Source organism: Macrobrachium rosenbergii, chromosome 56, assembly GCF_040412425.1.
Source record: "Macrobrachium rosenbergii isolate ZJJX-2024 chromosome 56, ASM4041242v1, whole genome shotgun sequence".
Classification (NCBI taxonomy): Eukaryota; Metazoa; Arthropoda; class Malacostraca; order Decapoda; family Palaemonidae; genus Macrobrachium; species Macrobrachium rosenbergii.
Window position 1 is genome coordinate 45,664,947 of NC_089796.1, and position 20,452 is coordinate 45,685,398.

General features: G+C 36.4%; 1 protein-coding gene across 3 annotated transcripts in view; it reads right to left on the reverse strand.

The window, feature by feature from the left end:
• LOC136836304 (acyl-coenzyme A synthetase ACSM3, mitochondrial-like) overlaps positions 1 to 20,452 on the reverse strand; it is a 319,876-nt gene that overhangs the window by 257,044 nt on the left and 42,380 nt on the right. For all 3 annotated transcript variants that reach the window (XM_067100425.1, XM_067100426.1, XM_067100424.1), the window contains exons 2-5: positions 6,222 to 6,348; positions 5,934 to 6,070; positions 4,611 to 4,797; positions 2,550 to 2,724 (exon numbers count right to left, since the gene is read on the reverse strand). In XM_067100425.1, the coding sequence (XP_066956526.1) occupies positions 2,550 to 2,724; positions 4,611 to 4,797; positions 5,934 to 6,070; positions 6,222 to 6,306 (584 nt within the window). In that variant the 5' untranslated portion in view covers positions 6,307 to 6,348. The remainder of the gene's footprint in view (positions 1 to 2,549; positions 2,725 to 4,610; positions 4,798 to 5,933; positions 6,071 to 6,221; positions 6,349 to 20,452) is intronic.

Here is a 20,452-nt window from a genome sequence, read left to right on the forward strand (position 1 = left end):
CTCCTCTAATCATTGTCTTTTGGGGGAGTATTTGCAAGGGCGTCAAATCGCCTCTCCTTTCTTGTGTTTCTCTCTTCATACGTACATTAATCACGTCGTATATGTTACTTGTTGATATTTCAGATTCTTTATGTATATCTCATGGTATGCATCATTGTACAGCCTGTCTGCAGACATATATACTTGCCTTTTACATGTTCTGTAACGCATTATATATGTCTTTTTTATGCCTGTTAACAAACACAACCTTTGTATGGACACAGTGGGGGGCCTCAGGTCACCCGTCCGCTTTCTGTATTATAAACACCTGTCGAGAATAATAAAGAATCGGTCTTTCACTTCGACATTTCTTGAACCTCACAAGATAAATTCGAAACATGCCTGTATGAACTAAAATTTTGATGATAAAATGTACCTTTCAATATCAGCTTGACAATAGTCGCTTCCTCAGATGTAGGGATCTTGCATCCTGAAACACTTACATTTATAACTTTCACTATTATATTAATGAAGCATGAAAAATTTTCCACCCCAAGAAGTTCAGATATTGGCATCAGATCAGTTGCCCAGTTTGTTTTCTTTGCATTTTTGATAACCCTGATAACGATATGTCTACGTAATCTATCAGCCAATCGCATCTTCTATTACTTCACAGAATTATTCATCCTCTCATCAAACCATTCCTTACTTTCTAAACAACAGGAATAAAAAGCACACTTGTGTCCCTACAGAGGCTAACATACAGTGACCATCACGTACAACTGAAACATTCGGTTCACTCAAAACTGGTTCCTATAAAGCCTAATGCTTCTATTTCTGCTTACTGTAGATGACATAATGCAAAAACAGAAAACAAGCACAACACTATACAGGAGAAAATCAATGCGATATTGTTGAAACTATTACCACCGATTTACACTGTATTCACAAGTACACAGCATTAAGAATTCTGCCAAGAATGTAAACAATCCAATGACACCTGGTAGGAAACAGGTGAGTACAGAGGCAGTTCTTGCAGGTCAACTAAGCATTATTTTTATGTTTATTTTGAATGCCAATCGCACCTGACGGCGCAAAGATGTGAGCTAATTTTAACAGTATGTAAGATTCATTCCATATAATTGCTATTAATAAAATCAACTAAAATGTTGCGTTAATATTAACTATACTACAGTATATTTGATATTAGAATTTATATGCAAACAATAGTGCTAATTACATTTCTATGAATCTAAATTTTTACGTAATAAAGGTAGATATATAAATACATAAATCAGCTATGAGGTCACTGGATAATAATGATATTTGATGTTTATTCTATATATCCCCGAATACTTGAAGTTTCCAATACAAGCATTGACCCTTAGAAAGAAGAGATTTTCATTTGTAAATATTGGGACTAACAGCTTTTGACTTAAATACACCACTTAATATGGCTGATGGAGTCATTTTTTGCAAGCTTCTACAGTAGATTTGCAAAATTTGTATGGTTGGTGACAACTTTATTGTTAATTATCAACTTTTTGTTAATAAACTAATTGACTGTAAATTTCCAGCTAATAAGTAAATTCATGGTAAAATTTGGAAGTTTCATAACACCCATAAGTAAATTTCAATAACATTTAAAATTCTTTAAGCTTTCTAATGTCTGTAGTCCGTTACTCCTGTTCTCTTATGTAAGCTTGTCGTATATACATATTTATTTCACAACTATCTTAACTATCATATTCATTAGTGCTTATATTATGAATTGACATGTATCCTGATATGATATTTATAGTTAGTTATTTAAATATATAAATAAAAAGGACTCGTAACTGTAATATTTTACAGCATATATATAAACATTTTTTATTTAGCCTATATAATAATTTTATGGAAAAATGCTGTATGCAGTTGAGGACTGTTTATAACAGCGATGGGTATAAAAAATAAACTCGAAGAATGGTACAAGAAATGTAAAAGACATACACCTCTTGTATATCTACTGTATGTTGTCCTTCATTGACCTTTGACATTTACACCAACATAATTTGTTTTACTTTTCTACTTTTGTACACTTTTTCCTTTGCTTTTTATAATTCTTTTTAAAAACTTGCAAGCTAAGTACTCTTACACTGTGAGTAGCAGTAATGGTTGAATGTTACATCAAAGCAGCTTTATACTAAAATCTAAAATTTGGGGATACAGTAAATACATCAGTTAGAACATTTGCGTTCTTCTTTTGATTACTTATATTGTATTCTTCTTTTGTCTTATTAAATTGTTACCATGCCTCTTGTATTTATTGTCACTGTTTGCTCCTCCTAAGTCAGCATTATTTACATCTATAGCTGTGTTTACAGGCTACTGATAGAGTCCTTAAGAGTGTTCAATAGAATCTACCCATAAATTATACTAACTGAACTTCAGACAAGCACGTACAGATGTTGACATATTTCACTGAAAGGACATGTGTATAGCAATACATTATGATTTACAAAGAGTATTAAGAAAGAAAACTAATTAAATTACAAAGAACGTTAAGAGAGAAAACTAATGAAACTTACAAGACTTGACCATCACTTTTTGATACAATGATACGAAGAGGTATTCCTTTAGTGACATCATTCAATCTGCTGGCAGTATCAAAATCACATATCACACAGTCGACACCACACTCAGCTATTCGATGAGCTACATCATTAGCAGTCAGGAGAGTTGTTGCTGGTGATATTATCATTCCTGGGGTAGGTAGATATAGTTCTACTTACTGTACAGAAGACATTTTTATAATCAATACTGAACGTCCTAGAAAGTTATTTTAAGTATAGGTAGAAACTACTAATCAGAAGGCTAAAATCCTGGATAAAAATTTTTGTTGCTTGGTTAGAAATACCTGTGTATGGTTTAAAGAATTCAATGGATTTTTTTCTAGAGTAATAGAATAGGCTGCAAGCAGTTATTTCACTTGCAGCACGTAAAAATATTCAGTAGTGCTATAGGTCAGTGACTTCTTGTCAAAAGTGAAAATAAAAGGTGTATACCAGATACCATAAAGAATTTATTATCTCTTATTTATGATATACTATACTGTGCAACATATGTTTATTAGAACAGTTTTAATCTATTCCAGATGTAACTTCTACAGAAAATATGTTTACTATATATAAAAGAATGAAAAGCATACCACTTATCAAGGAATTTTGAGGATAATAACACATTTAATAAATGGAGAAGTTAGGAATAGTATTTGTTAATTATCCTAATCCTAAGAAACAGCAGTTAACAGTCTGCCTTACCAACACAACACACCCAATGAAGAATCCAGCCTTGATCCTCTAGATGACTTACCCTTACTTCACATCAGTGCTACCTTCTTCAGAAGGACGCTTATAACTTCAGAAAACTGACATTTACAGAATCGTTCTTGAAGAACTCACAGTAATCTTAAAGCAAAATAAGTATTGAAGTGGTGCTTCTGCAGCTAATACTTCTGATTCACCTCAGCATACCCTATCCATACATTGTCTCATGTTTAATGTTATACAGCTTGCCCTTAACTACAACATACCAACTAAACAACCTTCCAGATTCACACTAAAATACAAGTACATAATTATAAAAACCCCAAAAAGACAGGGGGCCATAAAGTAATCAAGACAAAGCTGTAAAACAAAGATAAAGCAATCACATATTATTCTGTATTTCTGAATGTCATCAAGTTGTTTTGCTACTGTAAGAGTCAGGGGCTCCATACCGTGGCAAACCCAGTACATTTGCCTTATTCTCTTCTTCCAGTTACCCTGCATTTCCCCTATGTTATTCTGTTTTCTCACCTTTTATATTGCACTCATCTTTCTGTAATTTGTTCCTTGGGTGCATGGGCATTACTGTCAACATGGAATTTTTTTTAATTCACTGAAAGTTGATAAGTAACAAATTCATAAAAAATCTCAAATCCTTCAAAACCTATGTATAGTGTTAATCAAGTTTGCAGTAACAGGAAAATAAATGTACAAATCAGTGACTGAAGTTGACTTGCTGACTGAATCTTGCTGAAATTAAGTTGCTGAAGTTGCAAGCAGAACTAGCATGGTATGCCCACAGTGGGTATGTCAAATTTAGATGTATATTTACTATTGCATCCACTAGTGTAAGCAGTAACAGGTGCTGGAATTCGTTTGAAAAAGTGAATGAGGCAATTTAATGCTATCTCAAAAAAGCTAAAAAAACACAGCAGCTATTGTTAAGAAAATGAGCAGGGAAGTTACAGAATTCTACCTTTCCCACTTTTTCTGGCAACCAGTAATGATAAAAATTATGGTATATAACAAATCATTTACAGCTTTCAACAATTTTTAATAAGACTGTTCTAAAATTGTATGAGCACAAAACCTACAAGAAACTGTAAAACTTGACTGAAAGAGAAAAACAGCAGCCAGACTACACATAAGAAGCGGCAATCAGAATTTTGTTAATTACGCAAACAGAAAGCAACAAACAAAACAGTTAATCAAGACTCAGCAGTTTCATAAATACTGGTGTATAGTCCAGAGGCATCGCAAACTACCCCTGCAAAAAGTCATGAACATCTAGTCATAAAAAACAACACAGATAATATAACTTACCACACCAAGAGCCGGCAACATTTACCGCCCACCATTCAAAAATTTTTGGGAGAATGACAAGGGCACATTTAGGTGGAGTAGGATTGGTCAGACCTGTAGCAAGGAGAACAGCTTCCTTGTAGAGCTTGCTGTATGATGCAAATGACTCTGTAGAACCATCAGTGAAATGCAGGGCTACTTTGTCAGGCTGAAACCCCAAAATTAGAGAATTAAAAACAGACACCTAGTTTAAAAGAAATCATTACAGATCAACACGGGCAAAAATGTAAAAGATAGACAAAAATATCTTACCAAAACAGCATATACTGTATATATCATGCAAAAAATAGACAAAAAGTTCTTCCCTAGACTGACTATATTATCTTGCAAAAATTAGACCGATCACACCAAAAACTAAAGCTATGATTTATTAATATTCACTTTAAGTCTGCAGCTAGGCTACCATTCCTGTTCAGTTAAACTATGACAGGTTTGCATTCTAAAAAGAATTATACATGATCATAGAATGCATTACTGGAATAAAATAAATAATGTATTGACACTTTAAACTTAACGTGACCATAAAATCGCTATAGAAAAATTTTTTAACATATAAAACAATGAGGATATAAGATAGCAATCATATGAGGAATTATGACATTGATGAGAATGTTTTTTCACAAATGCTGGTACTGTAGTAACAAATGAATTGAACCACAAAATCTACCTAAACAGCATAATCTCTGGTGTGCAAAATTAGTGATCAAAGTATTAACTCTGCACATACGGATGTAATCAAATGTAAAATGTTCATTGCTAGTGGGTATGAAAGACTTATGCAAATGATACTTTACATAATTATATACTTGTTATAATGTGGTGTAGTCTCATGGAATACAGTGATGATCTAAAATAATGTTCCTCTGGTAAACAGACAAATCTAGGATTCAAAGTTCCAAATTACTATAGAGCATAAATGCTTTGAACTTTACACCTCCATCAAGTGGGCCTCATGGCATCCTGAAACAACTTTGCCAAAGAAATTATGAGGTACGGCTTTCATCCCTATCAGTGTCTGTTTTTAGCAAAATATCTCAAGATTGCCAGAAAAATATGCAATCTACAGAGTATTATGAAGTTTTACTTTAAAACGATTACTCTGCATGTTTTTTTCTGCTTTGTATGGCTAAAAAGTTTTTTTTCTTTCCAGGGACCTCGCCACTAAATCTTATTTGTCCTTATAAGTCGAAACCAGATTGCTGCTTATAACATCACCTGATCATGGTTTCACTTGATCCTTTTATGATATAACTAATCTTTTAACGCTTTTGCAATAAGACTAACCCTTTGCTTCGCCCATTTTTCAATTATATCTTCTGCAAAGTTAAAATGCTCAGGAACTTCCATCTGAAGCTCAATTTCAGCCTTGATCCTCTTATATCTGTCATGGTTACTTTCTTGACTGTGGTACCTTCTTTGATCTGAAAATTATAGTCCAGATAAGTAGCTGTCTAAATATCAATCTACAAGTTAATACCAAATTCATTTAATCTATTATAACAAAATTATAAAGACATTTTAGTTATACACAAATGAACTAACAAGAAGTTTACTTCATGATGGCAAACTTACCAAAACATAGTGTCCTCTGACACAATACAGAACGATTCAAGGAGGGAACAAATCTTCCAAGGGAATATGCATGCCACAACCACATCCCAGAAATTCAGAATGGTTATTGAGCTTTCACGTTTATAGCCTGCAAATAAATATTATTAAATTTCACGCGCACTGACAAATAAGCTGCTGAAATTAGGAAAAAGAACAAGAAGTGATTATGCTAGGTGTACATGAAAGGAATAAAGACAAGGGGGAAGGTAGCTCCTATTGTGTTAGGGAGATTGTGGGGACAGGTAACAGAGTAGTGGCACGTTAGTCTAAGCATTAAGTGGGTGAAATTAGGTGTGTCAAGACAAGTTATGAAAAGGTTAAGTAACACAGGGGTGAAAATTGTAAGAATGAAAAAATTCTTCGAAAGTACGAATTTGCATATATACAGTAGATGGATTTGTAGAGGAGGAAATGTGGTTGGATGGTGATTTGAAAGCATAAGTAGGTGACAGAAATGGCACAGACGGTTGGTATGAAGTGCCTGGAGCAAAGGAGAATGGAGTATTTGGGAAATATCCTGAGGATACATGGCAATCTTATATATAAAAGTGAATGTTTGTATGTATGTTTGTGTGCTATGGAAATCCGAACCACTTGACAGACCTAGACAAAATTTGGCACGCTGCCCCTATTTGACCCCAAGAAGCCTATAACTCAAAATCAAACCCCTACCCCCGTGACAGACGTACAAACACAGACATTACAAATGAAATTTTCATTTTTAGTAGTTTCATCAGGTTTTCCTTCAGGTGCTTAAAAGGGTTAATGGTCTTTTTTCACCTGACCGCTCCAGGTTTTCTTCCAGGCATTGTCAGACATATGATTAACAAGTAGCTGCCCCCGTAGCGGGGTAGTGCCATCAGTGCACCATAGGCATTACTTAAGGTTATTTGCAGCATCCCTTCGGTCCCTAGCTGCAACCCTTTTCATTCCTTTTATTCTACCTCCTTTCATATTCTCTTTCTTCCATCTTAATTTCCACTCTCTCCTAACAATTGATTCATTGTGCAACTGTGAGGTTTTCCTCCTATTATACCTTTTTTCAAACTTCTGTCAATTTCTGTTTCAGCACTGAATGACCTCATAGGTTCCGTGCTTGGCCTTTGGCCTAAATTCTATATTCAATTCAATTCAACAAGTAGCTGCTGGCTCAACCAGACATGCAAGATGTACGATGACAGTATTTCCTTTTTTTTATTTGCTCAAATGTAATTCGTTTGTTTCTTATTCGTTTTTACCTTCGGATTTCGTTATAATGATTGCTTCGTGGCATCACAATGATGTATTTCATTATAAAGTCGGTTTAAATGAGGTTTGGAGTATTATTAGAAAGCGAGAAAAACCTTCCGTCGAGAGTCATTCGTCTTCCTCATTCGCACGTGTAGTAGCTGCTAGCTCAACGCACCTATGAAGATGGTATTTGATAGTTTCTTCTTTGTTTTTACCTTCCAAATTTGTTACAGCGAATACTTTGTAGTGTTACGATGGCATATTTCATCATGAAGTCGGTTTAAATGAGGTTTGGAATGATGATAATTAAAAGGCGGTTTGGCAAGACTTCTCTACATACCTAAGGTCAGGTATTCACGGTAAGGTATACCTGTCCGTTCATCCACAACTGTTTGATGGATGAATGTTCACATGAAAAAAGTTGAACTGTCAAACATAAACAGAAAAAAACACAAACACTTAGATGATCACACACTATCAAAGTAAGTCCACCATTTCGATTTCAACTACTAGGCCTAATGATCATACCTCAGTTTTTTCCTACAGGTCTGTCTATTGTTGCAAGGGAGACAGACATTCGCACCCCGCCCCACACACACAGAAATACCTGAGTACGGTTCACAGAAATGCAACATTTTTTACTTATTTTCTCTGTTCAGTGGAGATGCTTTTTATTCTCTTCTAATAGGGGAACGTAACTACCTCTCTCCCTCTATCCTCGCCTTACCTTCCCCCTCCCAATTCCCTCTTCCTTTCTTTTTCCTTCCCCCTGCCCCTTTCCCTTCCTCCTCCCCTCCATCTTCCCCTCCTCTCAGAGTGCAGCTTTTTGGTTGGAAAGACGTATTCGTTCTTGGTCTGAATAATCAACCCGATTTCACGCGTATAACATACGACTAGCGAGTGAATTATAGCTAGAAGTGTTCGTGAACTGTCGGTGACAAGACTAAAGTCAGAATAGCACGATAAAGCGTCGACTAAAGGTGTTTTTCGAGTGAAATATTATAAAATTAAGCATCATGGAAGTGTCTAGCAACAACAGCAGCAACAGTGGCACACACTGGAGAAATTTAGCCTGCCTAGTGGATTTCCAATATGATGAACTGGCAAGCAGGGAGCTGGGGTTTCTTATCGTTGAGATCAATAAGAACTCCAGTCAAAAAGATGCAAAAACATACACAGACATAGTGAAAGGATATGATCCTTCAAGCTGGAACAAGTCAGCAGAAAACATCATGAAAATAATTGAAGGAGTACCAAGAAAAGTCCAAGTGATCAAGAAACTTATAAAGAAAATCTACATCAATCAACACATCCCAACAAAGAAAGTGAACAAGGTGAATTTGGTTAATATACTGATTGATGCCATAGGTATAGCATTGTAAATCCACAAAACCTGATAAGAAATGCAGTGCATGCCATGTACCAACTCATCCTACATGTGCCAAAGTACAGCAAAATAAAAAAGACACAAAAGTATTTTGCTCAACATGTCTAATATGGACAGACAATGTTATTAAGTCAAGACTTAATGTACAGATAGTCGAGGATGATGAAACTGAGGATGAGGAAGAAAAGGAAAATGAAATAGAAGAAAATAAGACTGAAGAGATAGAAAACAGTAATGAAAACAAAGAAGAGGATAAGAGTATGGATGCAGAGAAACTCATATGAGGCAATACAACAGCATACATACGAAGAAATAAACTATGAAATGACAACACAAAAAAAAGATCCCAAAGAGGCTGTACCCTGATATACATATTGAAGGGAAAGAGCAAGAAAAAAAAAGAAAAGAAAGACATAGTCTGCACTCTTTTGAAAAGAGAAAATTGCAGATTCGGTGAGAGATGTCACTACAAACATCCCAAGATATGTTACAACTATGAAATTTATGGCAAATGTGCATATCTAGATGGCTATGAGGTTGAATGCAGCGATCTACATCCAAAAGTATGTCGGGATCTGAAAGAAGGAAAAGGTTGCAAATTCAACAAAAAGTGCAGATACATGCATCCTGTTGCCATGAAGAACGAAAATCAAAAGCAAATACATATAAAAAATCAAAGTAAAAATGAAACAAACAAAGGAAAGAATAAAGAGTATGTGACGAAGGAAAAAAGCAAGCTGGCACCACGTTATGAAATGTCAGCACCACGATATGAGGCATCAGCACCCAGGCCCAGTGCAACAAAGCAATGTATCTACGATGCAAATGGATGGTGCAGATATGGAGATAGGTGCAGATACAAACGCAAAATGAATAATTATGAAGATGGAAGATCAACTATTTTGGAAAAGTTGGATTTTTTTAATGTCTGAAGTTATGGAAATGAAGAAAAGAACAACATATCAGAGCAGGAAAGAGATATGGGAAAAGTGATAATATACAGGTAAATACGGAAATATTATATAAAATATTAGAGGAAATAGTGGAAAAATATATACCAAAGAAGAAAAGTAAACATCAGTCACGCATACCAAGAGACAGAAGGATCTTGTTCCAGAAAATCAGAAAGTGGAAAAAAGGTCTTGCAATAGAAAAGAATGCATGGAAAGTGATGGAGCTAAAAAGTAAGATAGAAAATGCACAACAAAAATTATACAGTCAAAAGAAAAAGAAAATCAGGACCTTGAAGAAAGGACCCTACAAAATATCAAACAAAACCCCAAAATTTTTACTCATATGCAAAAAGATGAATAAAATAAGAGTAGAAATAGACCCTCTAAGAATTGAAGGGCGATTAACAAATGAAAAAAAGGAAATATGTAACATATTAGCAGAAAGATATAAGAGTGAATTCACACCTAGAATTGATAATGAAGATAATGATACAGAAATAAGAGATGAAAATAGTGAATATTTATCGGACATAGATATTACTGAAGCCGATATTGTGCAGGCTATTAATGAGATTAAAAATGGATCAGCAGCAGGACCTGATGGTGTTCCTGCCATTTTGTTAAAGAAAGTGGTTCATTCAATCGCAAAGCTGCTCGCAATATTATTAAGGGGATCGGCCGGTTTCCGACTTTTTTAACGACAGGTTGTTGATATATAGGGGGTTTGTTAAAGGATATTGTGTGGAACTTCTGGGGAAAAAATTTTTGTTCAGTGACCTTAGGTTTTGTGACGCCAGAGCATTTTTCGGCCAAAAATGGCCATTTTCAAAATGCATCTCCTCCTTTGCTTTTTGGTTTTAAGGGATGAGATTTGAACCACGTATAAAACACATATGGACCTTCGATACAAAGCCGGGGATTTTTGATTTTTCAATTATTTTTCGAGATATGAATTTTTATTTTTTTTTAATGAAATTTTCCCGGAAAAATTACAGAAAAAAAATTGCCAAAAATCAGAAACTCAAAATATTAAAAATCCCCGGCTTTTAATTAATCCACCATGTTTCCTCATATTATATATGAAATTTCATTTAGATTGGTCCAATACTAAGGAGAGAGATACATTTTGAAGGTGAAAAACTTGTTTTTTGAGAAACGGGCCTTCAAAGTTTTAGTTACATAAAAAAAGTAAAAGTGACTTCAAAGACTGTGTTACAATTAATTCTATGGTTTTAATTTTTATTTTTAGGTATTAATTAATGCAAAATGATTATAAATAAGAATATTAATTGATTATTTATGTGCCTAAGACACATTCTTATAAATTTTAGGTTCCTGGTCCCCCCCTGTCTGATCTTGCTGCAAGGTATTACTCTAGGGTATCATAGTTGCCTACACTTTTTTATTAGTGTCTCGAATCCATCCCTTGCCAAATGGATCCTGGGAATTACTTTTCATTCACAATTAGGGATTCGTGATTCAAGTAATTCATCAAGTCTTGCTTCACTTATTATGATCATTTTATTTTCAGGATCGTCTATAATATCAGCCTCCGAGCTACTGCTTTCTTTTTCTAAAATATCTTTGCCCTTTGGTAGTGACGAACAAATAAAGAGGCGTTTAGGGGTGGATGTGGTTGGTCTCTGGTCAGCAGAGATCGCTGCCTGCGCCGTTTGATGGGCGACAATTCCCCTCTATGGCACTAATTTCTTGAACTCTTTCTTCTACTTCTCGCCTGGACTTTCCACTTGGCTTTTCCGCATTCTAGAAGCATGAAGTGAACTCTTGGACCTTTTAGGCACGGCGAAAAAACAAAAACACCGCAGAAAATACAGAGTTCAGTCAAGGCTAGCGAGCATGAAAAACGTGTCCTTCTAGCTTGGAAGTTTATAGGCAACTCTCGGCCACAGTCGGCATCATGGTATGATGTGTGCGTTGTCATGGCTAGGAATAACTAAAAGGTGCCGAGTAGGATATTATTGACATTATACATTTAATTTCAAAGGAAGTTTTCGTAATATATATCGCAAAAAAACTATACCAGACTAAATCATTTGCGCTACTGGTGTTTTATGGGTATATAGTTATTGTTACATTTTTAGGCCATAACTAGAGAAATACGGCAAATTTTAGCATAATATTTCGTGGACACATTCTTGAACCCTATACGAAGCCATAGAATTTTTTTCAGCAAATCAAATTTTTTAAAGATTATTGGGTTTTTTTAGGCGGCCGATCCCCTTAAGACAAAGTATAGATACAGGCAAGATTTATGATGAGCATAAATTAGCGTATATTACCCCAACTTTCAAAGGTGGATCAAGACTAGAGGCAAGTAATTATAGGCCTGTGAGTCTGACATCTCATATTATGAAAGTTTACGAAAGGGTAACGAAAAAATATATAATGAAACATTTAATGAAAAATAGTTTGTTTAATATAGGACAACATGGTTTTGTACCCAGAAGAAGTACACAAACCCAACTGTTAGTCCACCATGAAAGCATATATAAAAATATGATAAACGAAAAAGATACAGATGTGGTTTACCTAGACTTTGCAAAAGCTTTTGACAAGGTAGACCATAATATATTAGCAAAAAAATGAGAAAACATAACATTGTGGATAAAGTAGGAAGATGGATAAAAGAATTTTTGCAAAACAGAAAACAGATAGTGATTGCTAACGATGAGAAATCGGATGAAGCTACGGTAATATCCGGTGTGCCACAAGGTACGGTGTTAGCTGCATTGCTGTTTGTGATTATGATTGCAGACATAGACAGTAATGTTAATGACTTGGTAGTGAGAAGTTTTGCTGATGACACAAGAATAAGTAGAGAAATTAATGGTGATGAAGATAGGAACTCGCTACAAAGAGACCTAAACAATATATATAAATGGGCAGAGGTAAACAGGATGGTATTTAACTCTGATAAATTTGAATCAATAAACTATGGTGATAAAGAAGGAATGCTATATGCATATAAAGGACCTAATAATGAGACAATCACAAATGAGGAAGCAGTTAAAGACCTTGGCAAAATGCAAAGCAAAAATGGGAATGTTGTTCCGGCACTTCAAAACAAGAAAAGCCGAACACATGATTATGCTTTATAAAACGTACGTACATAGTCCACTTGAATATTGCAATGTAATATGGTAACCACACTACCAAAAGGATATTGCACAAATAGAGAGTGTACAAAGGTCCTTTACAGCTAGAATAGGAGAATTTAAGGACCTTGACTACTGGGAAAGACTACAATTCTTAAATTTATACAGTCTTGAAAGGAGAAGAGAACGCTACATAATTATCCGGGCATGGAAACAGATAGAAGGAATTACTGAAAACATCATGGAGCTAAAAATATCAGAAAGAGCAAGCAGAGGTAGATTAATAGTGCCCAAAACTATACCAGGAAAACTAAGGAAAGCACACAGGACATTAATCCACCATGCACCAGCATCGATAATGCAGCGTCTATTCAATGCGCTACCAGCTCATCTGAGAAACATATTAGGAGTGAGCGTAGATGTGTTTAAGAATAAGCTCGACAAATATCTAAGATGCATCCCAGACCATCCAAGACTGGAAGATGCAAAGTATACCGGAAGATCCATTAGCAATTCTCTGGTAGACATCAGATGTGCCTCAAACTGAGGGACCTGGGGCAACCCGAACGAACTGTAAGGTAAGGTAAGGTAAGGTCTCACCATCCCCTCCCATACCCCTTCTCCCTTCACTCCACCTCCCTCTTCCCTCCCCTCCCCTTCCCTCTTCCCTTCCCCTACCAGTAGACTGCCATTCAGTTTTCCTGGGCAGCACTGGGTTGTTAGCTAGTTCTACATATATTTAAGACTACAGATCAAAATCTGTTAAAGATCTTATGAGAGTGAAGATGGATCTGTTCAAGCTCAAGTAAAATGATCTGAATTAGAGATGTAATAACAAATGCTATTATGACTGAACTAGAATCTTATCATTCTTCAAAGCAGGTGTGTAATAGCAACCTCTCTATAGTCTTACAAGTGTGGGCTTATTTCCAGCTATGGTTAGGAGAGCTGCTTCATTTGTTCATGAGTGGAGTAGGCTTTGGGGGCATGAAGTTTAACCTTCTAAAACTCAAAGTATAATAAGCAGTCAAATCAGAATACTTTAGCTTTCACATTCAGATTTACATTTAGATGGTACAGTTTTAAAATTCAGTGACTCCTAAGATATTACATTAACTCTTGATAAGAAATTGACTTTGGAGAAGCATATACATAACACTGCTTCCTCTATTTCTAAAAAATTTGGTATCTTGTGGAAATGTTTCAGAATGTTTTGGGATGAACTATTATATTTAAGTGTTTTAACTCTTTTCTTCCTTGTTTTCCAGTGTGGTCTTGCCGTGCTGACTCTAATCTCAAACTATTGGATGAAGATATGTCACCAGTCAAGTTTATTTGCCAACTCTTACAGTCAAGTTTATTTACCAACAATTGATGTTGATTTGTGTCATAGGCATACAGCGAGTTCATTGCATTTGTTGCTTAAAATGTGCTGCAATGACAAACAGCCTCTGCACTCTTCTTGACCCAACCTAGCTGTTTTTGTTCGTAAAACTATGAAGGCTGCTGCTGCAAACAATGTGTCCTTGTTTAGTACTGTATCAGGTTTAATTCTACTAAGTCTGCTAGGAATTTTATCTTGGTTACAACTAAAGTGTGGAATAATTTGCCTAGTGCAGTTGTGGAATCTTCTGATCGCCAAATGTTTAAGCAAGGAGCAAATGCATTCCTCTTCTCTGCTGACAAGTTCTGAATTCAGGTGGATTGGTTTTACTTTACTTTCCCTCATATGTACTTATTTATCATCCTTTTCTATAAATTTCTCTTTCTGCAGGCTGATTTCCCTTTGGAGTCATCTTGGGGTATAGTCTCTGACTCTGTCCATAAGGGTTTTTAGCTAAAAATTTCAAGAAAGAAAGAGAAATATACCAAATTGGCAGTGGTAAACCCCATCTAAAGACCACATACATGACTAGCATGCAAACAGACTGTGTGAACATCCCACCTAGCGGAATGGGCAACCCCTTTCTCTGTGTAACCCTGAGGAGCCACAGTGAGAGAAGTCAATCTGCTCACCTGTCCACCATGATTGTTCAACCATGGATGGACCAAGAGAGCAAGATACCCCATTGCCAGTGGTAAACCCAGTCTGCAGACTGGGTTTATGACTAACAAATGGGCCACATAAACTCCTCAAAGAGAGGGTTTGCGACCCCAAATGAGCCAAACAGCCTCAAATCAAGAGTTCACTGAGAGACAAGATGGGAGCAGATTTAAAGTATAAATGGGCTGGCACCTATGTGCCAACGTTGTCTACCTTCACCTCAACCTCGCTCTCTTTTCCCACACAGACGGGCATCCAGAAAGGGGAAGTCTTGTTCTCTCATATGAAGTGCTGATAGGCTTCTTTCGTTCGCTTTCCCCTCAAAGGGAATCTGTGGTGATTAGCTTTCCCAAGGTAGGGAATTAGAAGCCAAAGACAAGAAAGAAGAGTGCTAACAGCTATCCTACTCTTTCTTCTGCTGTCTTTACTCACCTTGTACCACAGGGCCGGTTGATTCAGAACCACAGGTTGTTATACCCATCAGAGGTATCTCTCCTGGAAGGACCACTACAGCCAAAACCCCTCTCCCACTGCAACAGTCAATACAGTGGAGGCCACCAGTAGCTGCCTCAGGAGATCATGGAGGTTTTCTTCCTCCACGAGGGTAAATTTGGAAGGCCGTGACAGGAGGACTACCTCATCTGTGGTAGACCAAACTTCTGCGGGAACGTACATAATAACTAAGCCTTACAGACACCTACAGAGTCAATATCATTAGTAAGTAAGTTACAGAATAACACAGCTGCTGATGAACTCTTCATTAGAAGCTGTGAAGTTCGGTAAATCCTAAACAAGGAGAAGTCTATAGCAGGAAATTCCCTTCTAACCAAATTATTTAGAGGAGTCATCACCAGTTATTAAACTTTAACCCTCTGGCTTGTATGCATGTTATTTGTTATTGTAATATTCTGAACTGTATTAATTGTTTAACCAACTCTCATTTTCATATGGAACGAATCCCCAATTCTCTTTGACAATAGGCTGTGACAGGCAAGGTCTAGAGAATTAAAGCCTACCCACGCACAGGCACAGCAGGGATTTGTTGTTGGCGACTGTAGTGCGTGACGTCGCGTCTGCCTCCCCACTCTAACTGTGCTTAGCAATTCGATAATATTTGTGGTTTATTACTACTGTTTTTCTATCAAATATAGTGCAGCAATAAATAATTTTATTTACTGACTAAAGTTACGTCAAAGGAATAAACTGTATGTCAGCCAACGACAAAAAAGCTACAAATCATTTACTAATTTGTAATGTTAAAGGGCAAAACTGTATGTTGCTAACAAATAAAATTATATAAACAATAAAACACATAAATGAAACTTGCCACATACCTTTAATATTAATTTTATTACAAAATGACACTCACCTACGTCCTTTTATACAAACTGCATTAATTTACTGGTAAAATATTGTAAAAAATAAGACTAGTATATACAAAATGCTAATCCCCTACGTCTTACTAGAAAGGCACACCATTAATTTATGCGTAAAAAATCAGTAAATAGAGGTGAATATCCATTACTATACTGTAGTACACATACGCAATATAATCTCTATCACCGCACAGCTCTTTCAATTTACTGTTTAATTTTGTAGAAGTAGTGACTGTTCTATTCAGAATTCGCATTCTAAAAAATGTTCCCTTTGCCTGGTTTTAAAGTTTTCTCCATGGTGACATCTGAAAAGTTCTTCCGTCACTTTTAATTTCCCTTGGTTAACACTTGAAAAACATCTGTATACAGCACAAACTCTTGGCAATTTTATAGGCACTCAGGAAATCTGAACTAATTTTTAAATCTATAATGACATATATCTTAAAATGGAAAATAGCACAAAAGTATTTTTTACAGATCTGTACATTGTACGTGTTTGTAAACAAACTTTTTGTTTGTTTATTTTTGTTGCCTTAGGTCGAGGTAAGGGATTCGAGTGTGGCCAAGCTGCGCGGGAAAGATCTTATTCCGGGTCGTGGATGGGTAGACCTTGTGTTATCTAAAAAAAAAAAAAAAAAAAAATGCAGAGTTCCGAGAGTCTCTCTTTAGGAAAAATGGGTTCTCTGTTTATAACAGGTTTATCCAGCCTCTCATAAAGTTTGCTGAGCAATAAATCGAACGGTCTTTGATTCATACTTATACATTCATAAAATTTGGCATTGTAAATTCGAGAATTATATAGATTTATAGATTATAAAATTAACTCCGTTCCTTTCTTCTCTTGTTGAAACCATGCACCCAGACTTTTTTTGTATCTGTATTTCATCTAACTTCACGAGAGTATTTCCAACTAAAAATTATTTTCTTAGCAAATTTGATGATAACATGTCTGCTGCAATAATGATCAGCTTCGACTAACGTGGCGCGCGTCTTCGGCAGCTCAAGCGTGGCCATGCAACGCTTTGACGCTACAGCTGCCGCTCGTCGCTGGATCCTGGACGCTACCTCGCCGCTTGTTGCGTGGCCGTACCCTTAAGCCTTTAAGAGGAGATTTATATGTTTTTTTGCATATGTTAAATTCACCGTGTCCCTCTATAAAATTTACTGTTGAAGACGAGGGAGAATCCGTTTTACCTGTTTTTAGATGTAAATGTACATGGACATGGTTATACTGTAGTTTTAAATTTTCTGTTTACAGGAAACCCACTGATGCATCATCTTATATTCATTTTTATTCTAATCACTATTTGAAAGTCAAGTTATCTATTTTTCATTCATGTTTTTAAGTTCACTATTAGTTTGTTGCCCTGAATTTTTGGAAGACGAGTTCTCGAAGAGATCAGACACTGCTGTTTCCTTGAAATATCCAAATATTTCAAATTTTCAGTTAACGCGCCTTTCAAAAAGCCAAGTAACTTTTTATACTGTTGACAACGCATAGACTTTTAAACAGGATAATTCACTGGTTTTACCATTTTACTGACAGATTTCTCTCTACTGAGGATTTTGAAAGAATTAGTAAACTATCAATCCACTTTAATAAAGAATTCCCCATATAATAACGTAGGCTGTATCTAAGAAATTCCATGTAAAGACTGTAAGGAGGAATATATAGGCCAGAGTAGTAAAATGCTGGCAGCCAAAATAAATCAAATTTGTGTTCTTGTGGGAAATATGTGCAATGCTCAATTTTAGCATATGAAAAATTGTAACTATCCAATTAACTGGAGAAATTCTAGGGCGATAAATATTTTGTTAAGACATTGTTAAATGAAATATTAGAGAATCAAGTGTAATTTAACTAAAGGCAGATTGTTTTTACAGTGTTAGCAAAGGTTTATATAAACTGGATAGTTGGATTATGAAGGGTATAGTTGAGCAATTCAAAATTATGTAATTACTTTTTTGCTTACCTTGTTTTTCCAACCACTTTGTATGTAAGTGCAATTTCTTAGGCTGTGGGCTTGTTTGCTTGCCTACTAAGCTTTAGCTGTTGCTTATTTAGTCCTGCCTCATAGCAAACCAATTGTTAATTTTTTCATAAAAGTACCAAAATTGGTACACATGTTGACTAATGTATTCTGAACAATTCTGGGCATGGAGCCACTTGAGATTGTGCCTGGCGGCCATTTTCCAGAATGGCCGCCATTCTATGTTAACAACATTTGATATCTGTCATTGTTATTCTTTTGCAGGTTTCTTAGAGGTGATAAATACTCCATGTGATGTTCACTTACGAATGAAAACAAAACACATGCCATTTGTGTTGTTTTATTATATTTCCAACAACTGCTTTGTGACAAAAATGGTCATTTATATGGGAAAATGCATTTTCGCACAAGCATAGGTGACAGGTTCAGAATTATTTTGTTATGGTGGTAGTGGTAGAAGTGGTGTAATAATTAGTAATAGCGGTGTAATAGTAATAGTATCAGCGTGGTAACAAGGTGTTTTCTTTGTAAAATATGGAGAGATTGTCATCAGGAGTGGAGTCTACACAAGCGGGAGTGATCATGTCTAGGATGAAGTTCCACCTAGTGCATCATAACATGGACTGTGCATCTTTTGGCCCATCCAACACAAACTGGGAACTGTGTGCCATTGCCAGGAGGAGATAGCAGAGTCCCTTGTTCACCCTGCAACTTCAAAACGGCCAAACATAGGGAGTGGTTATAAGACACTGGCTGGGAATCTGATGCAGTTTGAGGAACTGGGCCTGTTACCCAGAATGATGAAGCTTGATAAACTTGATGAAGGAGAGGGCACCGAGGCCACATTAGTTGCCCACAAAGCTGTATATCATAAAAAATGCATGCTTCATTTTAATACTACAAAGTTGCAAAGAGTGAAGAAGAGGCCAGCAGGAGGCAGCTCATCTGGTGAATGTAATGCCATGCTAAGAAAGAGCAGCAGGACATGCAGCACAGAATCAAGTACCTCTAGTCAACCCTCATGCTTCTTCTGCGCAATACCTTACATGAAGCCACCTCCTTCAAGACTGATCAGTGTGTGTGCCACTGTGCAACATGAACTGGAGACCACGAACTGCTGGCACGGCTCAGCATGGGTGATATGCGGGCTCTTGATGCCAAGTATTATTCCAAGTGTTTAATGTCTCTCTACAATCGTGCAAAGGTTTCTGTCAATGCTGAACACAAAGCTATACATAAAAGTGTGGTCTCTGGAATTACACTGGCAGAACTTGCCCTTTACACTGAAGATACTCACCTGAAAAAGGACACATTTGCTGTATTCATACTTGCTGACTTAGCAAACCTGCATGCAACCAGAATGGAGCAAATGAGTTCCCTTGAACACGAGAATGAATATGACAAGGCTGAAAGAATGCCTGCTAGCTCAGCTCCCAGGTCTATGGGCACAGAGGAAAGGACGAGATGTCGTTTTAGCATTTGATGACAACAGTGCCAAGGCACTGGGCAAAGACTGTGAGCAGTGAATTAACTCATCTCACACAAGCTGCACAGATCATTCATCGAAACATGTTTGAGGAAACCAACTCATTCACTGGATCATTCAAGGAAGGCTGCCAGCAAGATGATGTGCCACCTGTGCTATGTTAAGTATACCTTAGTAAGCTGTAGGTCCCATTGCTAGGTAACCAGTTGGTTCTTAGCTAAGAACCAATTGGTTACCTAGTAATGGGACCTACAGTTTATTGTGGGATCCCAACCAAATTATAACGAGAAATGAATTTCTACCACCAGAAATAAATTTCTCTAATTCTTCATTGGCCGCTCAGAGATTCAAACGTGGGTCCAGCAGAGTGCTAGTCGAGAATGATACCAACCCATCCAATGAGGACTACCTGTGCTATGTGCACTGGTAGATATGGTGCTTCATGGACCCAACATCAAGATTCAAATGGATGGTTCTTCAACACAGGCAGCCTTGTCCATTGCACAACTTCTGAAATCCAACGGTGTCAAGCATCAACAGGAGCAGAAAAAGCAGCTCTCATGCAGGTACAGACACAAGAACATCCACATCTAAAGAAACTCCTGTGCC